Source organism: Gastrolobium bilobum, unplaced genomic scaffold (assembly GCF_033153095.1).
Source record: "Gastrolobium bilobum isolate Gb01-03AN ecotype WA unplaced genomic scaffold, APGP_CSIRO_Gbil_v1 utg20650, whole genome shotgun sequence".
In the NCBI taxonomy this organism is placed as follows: Eukaryota; Viridiplantae; Streptophyta; class Magnoliopsida; order Fabales; family Fabaceae; genus Gastrolobium; species Gastrolobium bilobum.
In genome coordinates this window covers 36,505-50,619 of record NW_026898880.1, presented here as the reverse complement: position 1 = coordinate 50,619, position 14,115 = coordinate 36,505, and the positions used below count along the sequence as shown (strand labels likewise).

At 35.0% G+C, this 14,115-nt stretch overlaps 1 protein-coding gene across 1 annotated transcript; it reads left to right on the top strand.

Moving 5' to 3' along the window:
• Positions 1–5,513: 5,513 nt before the first annotated feature.
• LOC133285021 (protein ENHANCED DOWNY MILDEW 2-like) lies at positions 5,514–12,604 on the top strand. The gene is made up of 12 exons (XM_061482167.1): positions 5,514–5,596; positions 6,074–6,525; positions 6,631–6,727; positions 7,667–7,723; positions 7,858–8,003; positions 8,865–8,961; positions 9,061–9,156; positions 10,470–10,723; positions 10,816–10,899; positions 10,982–11,335; positions 11,485–11,626; positions 11,708–12,604. Exons 1-12 carry the CDS (start codon positions 5,576–5,578, stop codon positions 12,413–12,415), a joined length of 2,508 nt encoding a protein of 835 aa, XP_061338151.1. The 5' UTR covers positions 5,514–5,575; the 3' UTR covers positions 12,416–12,604.
• The last annotated feature ends 1,511 nt before the right edge of the window (positions 12,605–14,115 follow it).

Genomic DNA, 14,115 nt, shown 5'->3' with positions numbered 1-14,115 from the left:
TGGATGTCACCTTTCAAGAATCTGAATCTTATTTCCTGGGTCCTCATCGTCAGGGGGAGAATAGTTCTTCAGAAGACTCGTCCCCTTCCTTCTTTGAGTCTGGATCAATCTTCTCTCTTCCTAGTGTGTCTGCTCCTGGTGTGTCAGAACCTTCAAATACACCTGAGATACAACCCATACTGTCTCACCAGCAACCTCAATCGTCTGAACCACTGGTAAGTCCTGAATCTCCTATTTCTTCTGAATCTCCTGTTTCTGATTCTAATATTATTTCCTCTCATGATTTGTCTATTTCTTCTGATATCTCTAATGACTTACCCATTGCTTCTACTTCTGATGACTTACCTATTGCTCTTAGAAAAGGAAAAAGATCTTGTCACAAGAAAACTTGTTCCTCTTGTCCCTCTTGTACTCAATACCCTATCTCCCACTTTGTTTCCTCTGCTAATCTTTCTGTGCAGCACAAAAGCTTTGTTTCAGCACTAGATTCTATTGCAATCCCAAAATCAGTACATGAAGCCTTGAAAGATAGGAATTGGGCTCAAGCCATGCAAGAGGAGATGAATGCTTTGGAGAAAAATAAAACATGGGAGGTTATTGATAGACCCAACGGAAAGAAAGCAGTAGGGTGCAGATGGGTTTATACCCTGAAATATAATTCTGATGGCACTCTTGAGAGATATAAGGCTCGATTAGTGGCCAAAGGTTACACTCAAACCTATGGCATTGATTATGAAGAAACCTTTGCTCCAGTTGCAAAGATGAATACAGTGAGAATCTTATTATCCCTTGCTGCCCATTACAATTGGGATATAAATCAATTTGATGTGAAAAATGCTTTCCTCAATGGTGAGTTAGAAGAAGAAGTCTACATGGAAATCCCGCCTGGTTTTGATTCTGTGAAGGGGGAAAATAAAGTTTGTAGATTAAAAAAGGCCTTGTATGGATTGAAGCAGTCACCTCGTGCTTGGTTTGGAAGATTTACTAAGGTTATGATGACCTTAGGATACAGACAGAGCCAAGGAGATCACACTCTTTTCTTCAAGCACTCCCAAAATGGGAAGCTTACTGTGCTCCTTGTATATGTTGATGATATTATTATCACAGGTGATGATTTTGTGGAGAGACAGATTCTGCAAACACGGCTTGCCTCTGAGTTTGAAATCAAAGACCTTGGGAAACTGAGATATTTCCTAGGGATAGAAGTAGCTCATTCAAGCAAAGGAATTTTTATCAGCCAGAGGAAATATGTTCTTGATCTTCTCAAAGAAGCAGGAAAGCTCGGGTGTAAACCCTCTAATACTCCTATTGAGCAGAATCACAAGATGGGCTATGAAGAAGAGAGTCCTCCAGTTGATAAAGGACAATATCAACGGCTAGTTGGGAAATTGATATATCTGGCCCATACTAGACCAGACCTAGCTTATGCTGTTAGTGTTGTCAGTCAGTTTATGCACGATCCAAAAGAAAAACACATGCAGGCAGTAGAGAGAATTCTTCAGTATCTTAAAGGTACTCCTGGTAAAGGATTGTTATTCCGACGTGATGGCAATCTATCTTTAGAAGTCTACACAGATGCTGATTATGCTGGATCCGTGACTGACCGTCGTTCTACCACTGGTTATTGCATGTTTCTTTGCGGTAACTTGGTGACATGGAGAAGTAAGAAACAAGATGTGGTTGCCAGATCAAGTGCAGAAGCTGAATTTCGAGCTATGGCTCAAGGCATTTGTGAGTTACTGTGGCTGAAAATTGTTCTTGATGATCTCAAAATAAAATGTGAGGGACCTATGAAGCTGCTATGTGATAATAAGTCCGCTATTTGTATAGCTCATAATCCAGTTCAACATGATCGGACTAAACATATTGAGGTTGACCGCCATTTCATCAAAGAGAAACTTGATAGCGGGTTGATTACCACTCCATACATTCCCACTGGGCGTCAATTGGCTGATCTATTAACAAAGGGGCTTCCTTCAGACAGATTTCAAGAACTTACTAGCAAGCTGGGAATGATAAATATTTATTCCTCAGCTTGAGGGGGAGTGTTGTAAATAATATTGATTTAGTTATTATTTAGTTTTTATTTAGTCATTTATTGTTGTATTGGGCCAAGCCCTTTGTTGTATTGGGCCAAGCCCATTAGGTTAAAAGTAGGTCAAATATTCTCTATAAATAGAGAACCCTTTGTACAGATTATTTACAATTCTATAATATATTAGAATACCCTTTTTCAAGTATTTATTTACTTTTCATTAACATACATACAAACGGTAACATTAATATTTTTGAAAAAAGACAGTTGAATTAACATTGCCATAAACTACAGTAGATCAACAATCCGTAGGCTGGCGTGAAGGACAATTACGTCTATTGTGTCCAACAACCCTACAATAACCGCAATGTGTGCGAGTAGTGGTCCCTTCCCGGATGTCCATCTCATTTTGTATGCAGGTACTTTTAGGCCGACCTTTCTTACGTCTCATAGCTACATCTGGGATAATACTTGGTCCCTGGCTTGGTGGTATGAAATCCTCATTGCCAATCGGGTACCATTGCCTTGAGTACACCTGACATTGATATTGGGCACTATATGCAGGATCAATGTATTGAAATGGGTCATGGTTTGTGGAGGTGCAAGCTGCTATGACATGACTACATGGGTACCTATAAGCCGTGAATTCACCACATTGACATGTCCTATCAGCTAATGAAACCGACCATTTTTTACCGCCCCGATGAGTACGTTGGTTTTACGATTCCTGCACCTCAAATCGTGTCTTTTGAGGATCATAACATGTAACAAAGTGTGTTGCGGCTTTTTGTTGATTTGCAACATATGCTTGCCAAAGTACTTTGGTGAATCGGTTACCCCATTCCATCTCTTCACGGGCCTCTTGGCCATGTTCCAAAAAATATTAAGCTAATCGGGCATATGTGAGTCGCACCAAGGACGTGATAGGAAGGATTCTGCCACCTTTGAGGACCTTGTTTACACACTCTGTCAAGTTAGTGGTCATGTGACCAAACCTTCTGCCCTCTACATCGTATGCAATGCTCCATTTCTCCTTCGGTACACGATCTATCCATGCGGCTATTTGAGGACTAGCTTCTTTTAATTTTTCTAATCCTGCATCAAAATCCAATCGGGAAGTTGTATAACCTGCATAGAATTATAAGGTCAGATATCGATGACACATGGTATGGTTAATCAGATTCCTGAATTATAAGTTGTATAACCTGCATAGAATTATACCTAGCTTCTTCAGTTGCTTCTTTAACATCACATTCTTGAATTTATGGTTAAAATTACTGGCAAGATGTCTAATACAGTACACATGGTATGCTTTTGGTGGTTGCCATCCAAGCGCTGCATTGTTGACTGCAGACAGTATGGCCGCATGTCGAACAGAAATAAGACAGAAGCCATCTTTTTCTGTCACATGCATCCGTATTAATGCTAAAAACCATGACCAATCATCAAGATTCTCTCCAGAAACCACCGCAAAAGCAATTGGCAGAACATAATTATTGCCATCCACAGTTGTAGCAATTAATAGGGTCCCCCGATATTTCCCATATAAGTGGGTACCATCTATCTCAATAACCGGCTTGCAAGACTTGAAGGCGTCGGCACACTGTTTGAAAGTCCAAAATACCCTACGAAACACCTTTCGAGATGTATCCAGCCGATTATCAACAAATTGATCTGCCAAATCCAGCTTCTAAACAGCCCCTTGTGAAAATAGCGACATGTAATCTAACCATCTTGGAAGAAACGCGTAAGACTCATCCCAATCCCCATAAATTTTGACAATTGCCTTTTGTTTTGCCTTCCACGCTTTCCTGTACGATATATGAAACCCATGATTTGTTGCTATCCTTTCTTGGATTAGAGCAATTTTAATACACGGCTCCTCTCTAATCATTCCTGCATTTGTCGAAGATTTATATGTTAAATACTTTAAAAAAATCTTGACACCAATTTTCTGGAGTTTTACAAATTAGAGTCCAGTTGTTTGTGATCTCGAGAAAGAGTTAGGTTAACACAATTATGTTCGTTAACCCATTTGTCGATAACCCATTCAATGCCGCCCCTTTTAACGTGTGCCCTCATCCTCCGCAGACAACCGTTGTTATGATTTTCACATACCATGATTAATCTTTTGGTATCACTTTTTGACACAACAACTGTACGATGCTCAGCCATACAAAATTGCTTTATTGCCATCTGCACATCGTGCTTGTTCTCAAACACTTGATCTTTATACAGCTCTTGACCCATCTTCCAGTTAGGTTCTTGTGTTCCATCCACAGTTGTAATCAAATAGGTTTATTTTAGACAAAAAATTTATTTTCTTTTTACGAGCGTTTAATGTGATTATGTTATGATTTTTTAGTATTTTTTTATTTTCACTTAATTTTTTTTTTGTACAATTCTTTTACAACATGAAGTTTTTCCTTTTTCTTTTCTCGTTTTTTTTAAAAATATGTGAAGAATAAATGATTCAAAAAATTACTACACTTAAAAAGTTCATATGTTCATAAAATCTTGTAATTATTACAAAACTATTAACTTTTGAAATAAAAAATTTAATAATGTCATGAATTTAATATAATTAATATATGATATAATAATATTGATATCTTTACAAAAATATATAGTATTAAATAATTATAAATAGCACAATCGTAACGACTAAGGGATTCTTTTTTTAAGATAATTAGCGGCAAAATCTTAGCCACGCGTTGAAGTATAATAGCTGTAGGCATTGTTCATTCTCCCTCTCTCCTCTTCTTGATCTCTTGATAGATAAAGTTGTTTCAATTGTCCTGTAATTTATAACGGTATAGTGATTTTTTGTTTTCACGGCTAAATTGTTAAATTTTAATCGTTGATTTATGATAATCGAATGATTATAATTTATTAAAAATTAATAATTAATTAATGGAAAAAAATCTATCCTTTTAAAAGATATAAACTTATATCATTTTTTATCATAACCGTTGATTTTCATCTATCAACGATTATAATCTATTGGATCAAACTTAATGGGCCAAATTTATTATTAATTAATTAATAATTTTGATCCAATAAATTATAACCGTTGATAAACGGAAATCAACGGATATGATCTAAAATGATATAAGTTTATATTCTTTAAAATGACAGATGTTATTTCCTTAATTAATTAATAAATATGACCTAATAAATTACAACCATAAAATTAACAGAAATTAATGGATAAGATTTAATAATGATAAATAATAAAAAAAAGATAGCAACTATAACATTACATTTATAATTTACAATTTGTTTTAATCAATTAAGATGCGAATAATAACCGTTAAAACGTTAAAATAAAAGCCAAATCAAATCTATAATCAAATTTGATTAGATTCTTATATCTGTTCTAAGCAAATTTCAAATTAGGCCCATTGACCAGCAATTCCAATTTGCAAAGTAAGTATAAGATTCTGTTTTGATATGAAGATTTCATTACTATTCGTAAAAAACAAATCTTTAAACAATCTGTGAAGATAATTTCCTATATTAAAGGCCTAAAGCAATGCAATGTATAATCGCGAAAATCTGGTGAGGGATTTCAGCAATTACAGTTGTATGTACGCGTTGTTACTCCTTTTAATCCTTATTCTTCTTCTTCTTCTCTCATTGTTTTCTTACACTCTCTTCTCTGTTCTCTCTTTCTTTCTGCCTTTCTTGCTATTCAAGGTTGCTTCACTACTCCATGATGCTGCTGCATTGTCATTCTTTTTCATTTTTTAAATTATTCAAAGTTCTCCTTTTTCGATTTTAGGGTTTAGGGTTCTACTTGTTTTCCGAAGTTTATTCTGTTTCTGTTGATTTCCACTACCGTTGCATGTTGCAATTAATTATGTTTCTGTTGATTTCCACTACCGTTGCATGTTGCAATTAATTACTCCCGTTCACCCATGGCTACGATTGGTGATATCTGGGAAGGATTTAATTTTAAACCCTAAGCCGTTAAGGTTTTTTGTTGTGTACATTTATTTTATCGGTTACTCACTCCTTTATTTGATTTTTTTTTAGTGTGTGAAGCAGTCTTTTGGGATGAGAAGGGATATGGCGTATTCAAATGACGAAGCTGAGGCCGTGTCTTTGTGCGTGTCAAATTACCACCTTGAAGATGAAAAGGATATGCCGGTATCTTTTTCTGTGTTGCCAGTTCAATGGGGTGATTCTGAGAATTCTGATGATGCCAACAAAGAGCAGGTATTCCTGCATGGTTTGGCCGATAATGGGCCGCAGAAGATTTTCATGCAAGTCATGGGGTGGAGATTTGATCTTTCCAATGCGAAACCTGAGATATCCTTGCTATCAAAGGATAGAAAGTGGATCAAGCTTCAGAAACCAAGGAAGAGCTTTATGGATACTATAAGGACCATTTTAGTCACCATTCACTTCCTGCATCGTGTAAAGCTGAATCCCCAAACATCTGCAAAATCTGTCTGGGATAACTTGTGTAAAAATAAGGAGTTGAGGTGTGTTTTTTTTTTCCAGACTTCTGGTTTTTTCATTTTCTGATACTAATTTCTGCAAAGTACATTTCGTGACATACTTTTTTTTTTTTTGGAAATTATTTCTAGCTCTTATGGTTTTAAGCCTTCTCAAAATGATATATCGGAACATATGCCTTTAATTGGTGAAGCTGCCAAAAGGGATGCCGCCTTATCTAAATCCAAGGTTTGTATTTCCTTTTTCAAAGACATTGTGGTATTAAACTAGAAAACTAGCATTTTTTCCCTCTTCTCCTTCTCCTACTCCCCTTTGGAAACTAATGATTAATTATGGTTTGAGTTTAACATTATACTTTCAGTAAATTAGTTAAACTAACTGCTAGTTGCTAGAAGCTAAAATTTATATTTTCCTTAATTTAAAATTTCCTTGAGGTGTGTGTTAGTTGATGCAAGACTTAGAGCTGTTTTTGGGTTATCTTCTTGGTTTCAAGTCTTAGAATGACAGATCATATGATTATACTTTATCATATTTTTTGAGTAGTTCAAGTAAATGGTTTTAGTTTCATAGGTAAGCGAGCATTACATTTTGAAGTAGATTTTTAATGGAGCGGTGTCTATCAAGACTCAGGAGACTTTATTAAAGGAGGATGTTAAGTGGTGGAATTTGTGAATGTCAATAGTCTTGTTAACAGCATAGGTTTACATTGTTAGCAGGAGGGGATGAATGCATAATAATAATTGTATCATAACGAATCCTTTGAATTTCATTTTAAGTAGGCTACATAAACCTTCTTTGTACTTGGAATTAGATCATGGATCTATGACATTTCTAGTTTGAGAATATGGAGTTCATGAAGTGGATTGTGCACAAACTTGAATTATTACAAGCTGTTTGATCTCAGATACTGTCTTACCTTTAGCAGTTTATATTTGTGACGAAGTGTTGGTTGATTCATGTCTCTGTTTCTTTTAATTTTCTCCTTGTTTTGCAACTCTCTTTTTTTCTCCTTTTACTTGGTTCTTTTGCTAAAAATTTTGCTTATACAAACTAACAAAATTTGAATGCTACTTTCCTTTCAATAAAAGCCTTGGTGTTACAAGGCTTGATTGTAGTTGTTCCCATCATATGTGCTTCATTTTAATGACAATTACATGATGATTTCAGCAGTTTTTGCTCTTGGTTTTGGAGAAGAAGTTGGGGATTCAGAAACTTTCGAATGAGGTTTGTTAAATATTTATTTTTCCTTCCATGAAGATGATCTTCTCTGATATTTTTGTTCCTTTTTTTTTTTCTTTTTATTCAAGTCATATTTATTGTTTTTAATATTTTCTTAAGATTTTAATGCTTGATTTCAGAAAGTTAAAGATTTGGCTCAACCTCAATGTATAGTTGATGATAATGACAATGATATGATAGATGAACCTAGTGAAGAGTCAGAAGCAGAGGAGGATTTGTTGGATTCTGTTTGTGCACTTTGTGACAACGGTGGTAAACTTTTGTGGTATGAATTCTTTTTCATATGGGTTAATTTATTATAATGTTTTATTTCTGTCTTGTGTATCTTTGACTATAGATAATTTTGTTAAGAATTATAGGAATAGTAACTCTGAATAGTGATATATTATATTCACATGGTGTGTAATAATGATATATGAAATGCTATTAAAATGGTTCTATTTATACTAATCTTTAAGTCAAGTACTAGTACCATATGACCAAGGTTATCAAATCGTGATTGTGTGTGTGTAAGATTTAAAGACATGTGCGCACACACACTCTCGCGTGCGCACGCACGTGTGTATGTGTGTGTGGGGTGCTAAATGTGTGAATAAAAGAAAAAATCATTAGTCATAAGGTCATATAGTTGATTCTTGTCATCAACATATATCTAAGCTCATAAATAAAAAAATCATAATACATAACTGCATATGTAACCTAGTCTAAAAGTAGTTATCCTCCTACTTATCAGTCATCAAGTCTAGCATTATTACTATAACGATGAGTTGAGTCATCATCTAACATAATTAATCCTTCATCTTCTTCCTCTTCAGTCTTACTATCATCATCTCCTATACCTTATTCATTAGTATGAATGCCTTTTCCTTTATCATTCTTGTGGCAATTCCCTTACTCCTACCCTAACAAGTTGAGGTTTAATGGGGAGTGGTTTTATTTATTTATTTATTTTGGATGACTAATTGATTATATAATATATTCTAAAGAAATTCTAAATGAGTCTAAACTTACTCTAAATAAATTCTAACAAATTCCTTATAATGAATTACATGATTTTCTCATTTGCCTACTTGTAGAATAGTATTTGCTTATATTCATAATTTTAACTTATTGAATGATAATGCAGTTGCGATGGAGCGTGCATGAGGTCATTTCATGCTACTGGGGAGGATGGTAGAGACTCTAATTGTGATTCTCTTGGTTTTACGCGGAAGGAAGTCAATGTATGATAATGTTATTTTCTTTTTATATGTATTTTAGCTGTCCTTTTCCACTTCATATAATCATGTAGAAATTTGTTTTCTTGTGGCAAAAATTTGCAGGTGATCCAGAGCTTCTATTGTAAGAATTGTAAATATAATCAGCACCAATGTTTTGCATGTGGCAAGCTGGGATCTTCTGATAAAGTTAAGTGTGAGGTATGGCTATGGCAAATAAAATCGCTTGCTCTTTACTTGTTGATTAGTTCATTTATATATTTTTCCATAGCCGGATGATGTGCCACCTAATCCTTGTTAGTCTTTTTAATACAAATTATTCTTTGTTACAATTTTAATCGAGGAGAAAGAGCTTTTAGCATATTCGGCTTTGCTTCTACTTTTAATGTAAGGTTTTGGTGATGTATGTGGTGGCACCTTGTTGTAAACGCAAACATCAATGAAGGTCCTAATGGCCACTGAAGATCTCTTGTGCAATTCATTATCTCTATTGCTTTATATTTTGGTTTCTTTGGGGTTTATTGAGTCATGGATCATTCAGTAAATGAGTTGTTTCCTGGCTGGAATGGCTAACCAGAGATCTCAAAAGTTTTGGACGAAGTAGCTATACCTCATTTGAAAGACATGTTTCTGTATTTATACTATTTTTTATTTAATTTTATATTATAGATGCAATGTTTTATTTTCTTTATAAGCCTTCCAGTTCAGATGAGCTGGATGTCAAACGATTTGCACAGAATCTCTGAAAATGATTGGAGCTGATTTTTTTTTTTTTTTTTTGCTACACACATTCTGTAGCCAGCCCAAGCCTGCCTATTGAACAAATTTTTGGGGGAAATACCTTGTATGTTGTAGACCTTATGACCTGAAATGTGAGAAGGGGAAGGGCAATTCCCATATATTTTCCACAACATGCGCTTTGAATCTCTCACTTGCTTTTTGTATTTTTCTCTTCAACAAATATTGACATCCACAAAAATAACCTTCTTTATGGATGCTTTAAATCTGTATTTCAAGAGTTCATGCTGCCTTTATCAGGGATTGAGTTGCCATGATGTTGGTGTTTGACTTTGCAGTACATTGTTTGATTCCTTTGAATTATGATGATTTAAGCCCTATCCAAAAGTATGAGGCAACCTGTTTAAATGGAAAACGCCTAGTTTATAAAAGATAAATTAAATTTTTGCTCAACAGTTTCTTTTACTTATTTTCCGTACAGCCTTGATAAGTTAGGAAAACATTAAGGTTTTGGTGAACCTTGTAAAATTGGCTGTGCTTCCAACCTTACCTTCCACATGCCAAGTTAATTTGTTTATGTATCCTTGTTCTCCTATCATGCATTCCTGTGAAATATTGATTTGAAGACTTAGTTCTCCTGCTTCAAAGTCTGTAATATCTGTTCTTGATTTCGATTGATTTGTTAAGATATTAATGGCTTTTGGAAACAAGAGGCTTTTCTCCGGAGCCTCCTTCTGTTGTACGGAACTAAGTTATTTTGGGAATTCCTCTTTCAGGTCACTAAATGTTCTTCTGCAACCTGTGGCCGTTTTTATCATCCACGTTGTGTTGCGAAGTTACTTCCCATGGTAGTTAAGTCTAAGCATGTTGGAGAGGAATTTGAGAAAAATATCGCCGATGGTCATCCTTTTATTTGTCCTGTTCATTATTGTTGTGTCTGTAAAGAATTGGAAAATAAGATGGAACCTGAGTTGCAAATGGCTGTTTGTAGGCGTTGTCCAAAGTCCTATCATCGCAAATGTTTGCCAAGGTTATTTCTCTCCTTTTCTGTGTTTCTTGTCTTCATTTTAATATTTTAATTGATATTGTCCAGACAACTGACTCTCAAGTTGCTTTTATCAGACAGATCTCTTTTGATGATGAAGATAATTTACCAAGGGCTTGGGAAGGTCTTCTATCAAACAATCGTATTCTTATATATTGTTTGTAAGTGTTATATCGGTGTTTTTGTTTTTTCAATTAGCCCTTTGAGACGCTACTTAAGTTTTTTTACTGTTACTTGGAACAGAAATCATGAGATTGCTGATGAACTTGGGACTCCCAAAAGAGATCATTTAAAATTCCCCAATGTTAAAGGCACTGTTCCAGAAATTAATGGTGCTGATGAGAGGACAAAACCTGCGGACAAAGGGAGAGTTATACTGAAGGAGAACAATGTTGGCAAAGATAAGGGACCTAATTTGATTGGAAGACTGTCATCTGGGGAACTTAGTAAGAAGAACAAATCAAAGTCAAATGAAATGAATAAGGGTTATGAGCGAATCAAGCCTGTCAATCAGGTTGATAATGAGACCCCGTTGGTTGAGCCTATTAGAAAGTTGAGTTGTTCACTGCCTCTATCAGATGCTGATTCAAAGAAGAGGTGTCTAATCTGACTTCTGAGTTGCTTATTTTCTTGCTATTGATTCTTTTTGTTCTTTCAAGAGTATTTCTTTAATGGTTGGCATTATGATGTAATTCCGTTGATTCTTGTCTGAAACTTGAATGCTGACATTATTTCCTCCCATGTAGTTTGTTGGCTTTGTTTAAAGAAGTTAGATCATCAGTTACGTTGGAGAGTGTAAAGCACAAGCTTGCTTCTACTCATACTCACGCATTCAGAAATGTTCTGGAGGAGACCATTACAATGGAGAAGCTGGAAGGATCAGTCGATGTACGTACCCATTTTTATTACTGTGGTGTCTCTTTGTGGATCTTCTTGTACGATTATGTGTTCTGTCTTGTGTATATACAGGCTGCTCGAACACCTCTAAGGAAGCTAGAGAGTGAGTGCAGCATTCAGGATGTAGAAGCTGTTTGTGACCCTGATGTTCTGAAACATACTATTGATCATACTATTGATCGTAATAAAGGTAACAACCTCATGCTAAATCATGATCTCTTAAAGTCAACTAATGATCAGGAAGTTCAAGCATCTATAAATGAAGGTCAGAAAAGAAGTTCACATCATGGTAATGTTAACCAAGAGAGACAACAGGGACAGAAATGTAGGATGAGCAAGTCTCACAAGACATCACGGAAGAGAAAACACATTAGGGAAAATGAGACAAGAGGACAGGGTGTGGGCTCACCAGCCAAAAGGCAGGCTGTAAATGAAATGACTGAAGGGGTACCTGACCATAGCCAACCCATTCTTATTGATGAGAGATCCCCAGTTGCTGACCATAGCCAACCCATTCTTATTGATGAGAGATCCCCAGTTGAAGGTTTTCAGCCTAAATCCGATATGGCATCTCCACAAGTTGAGGTTGGTGATGACAATTACCAGTTGGTGCCGGTCTCAGATGTTGTAAAAAACAATAGTGGGATTACAAATAATAGAAGTGGCACTTCTGAACGTATTGTGCCCCAACCTGGACATCGTTGTGTGCTGAAGGGTTTTGCTTCCGGTCCTCACGTTGAATATTCACGCAGGCATTCAGCTGGTTGGCTCGAAGAGTAGTTAAAACATATGTTGTTTTATTAATTTTTTTTCCTTTACTTCTGCATAATGATGCTACATGCTGTACATAGATGATCTTAAGATGGAGGTTGTTTATTTGGTGGTTTATTTAGTTAGGCAGGACCCTGTAGTTATCATTTCAGATCTGGTATGATTAGATTGCTTCTTTGTCCTGGCTTAAATGTTCTGAGCATCTCACCATTGATTATAGTAATCTGATCAAGGAAAGGAAAGAAGCCTTTGAATTGACAGGGTAAATAAATAGATGATGTTTGGTAGTAGTACTGAAATAATTTTTATTGTGCAACATGATAAATCTGCTTCTTTGTGATCATAATCTCAAAACAGCATTTTTAAGTAAGGGTAAAATTGTGGTTGAGTCCGGAGTGATGCACGAGTTGATAGTATTATTACAGTTGATGGATATTTAGCCTTTCCTCAATTTTTGAGGAATGGCGTAGATAACAGCAAAAGGCTATAGAAGCCTCTACAATGAGCACCTAAAAACCAAAATTGCGACAATTGAGTTTCAACTTGTAAAAATTGGTTTAGCGCATCATATTCTGGCACATTATTTTGGAAATGATTAGGTGTGACTTGTTTGTTTTGAACCGTGATAAAATTGAGTTATGTAATTAAATTTTTTGAAAAAAAATAAACTTGATAGAATTTATTCTATTTATTTTCATTTTATTTCACTATCTTTTTGTGTATTTATGAAATAATTAAATAAAAATTTATATTATCATAAAATATTTAAATAGTAACATAATAAATTTATACCATATTTATCATATTTCGTTTTATTTTATCTCATCTGTTTTTATTCTGTTTTATTCGTAAACCATCATGTTCTAGTTTGTTACAGCTTAAATGCAAGGCTGTACATTTGTTATTTTCCCCTCGTTTTGCACTTCGGAATAAAATAATATAAATCTCAAAGCTCTAACTCGGCACGTGGGTGAATGATATTTCGCAAGAGCGCACACGTTGTGATCACGTGACATTGCGAAAGACAACCAACCAAGCACATGTGACCACTACATGATGCTGCATTTTTTTTTTTTTGGTTTGTCTAATTACCAAGCTTAAATATTCAGGTCGATGCAAAATAAATAATTTTCTATATATTCACATAAATTTGTATTTCTTCAATTATTGTTTTTAAGGCTTGATGTTTGTCATTTTAAATGACATAAGTTAGGGGTGTTCGCGGTCTGGATTGGATCAGTTTTGTAAGTAAAAATCATCCGATCCAATCCAATTTTTTGGATGGGATCGGTTTTCGGTTTTTTAAAAATCCTGAAATTTATTTCATGGTTATTGTGGAAATAACATCTTTTGTATATATTGGCTTTGTAAATCTTATTTTTTTTAAAATACAAAAGAATCAGTAAACAATAATATAATTTTTTTTATGGGCAATGAGATATGAAGCTCTACACAATTAAAATTTTGTTAATGAGATGTGACTAGATTTTTTCTTAAGTTTAGATGATGAATTATGGATCTTGGGTTTAGAAATTTGTAGGCTATGATTTGGAAAAGGCCCATGTAGGTAGAGAGAAATTAATATATTGGATCGGTTTGGATTGGATCGGTTTTCATCAATCAATCCGAATACCGATCCAATCCAATTAAAATTTGCGGTTTTTTTTCGGTCTTCGATTTTCGGTTTTCGGTTTTCAGTTTTTTGGTTC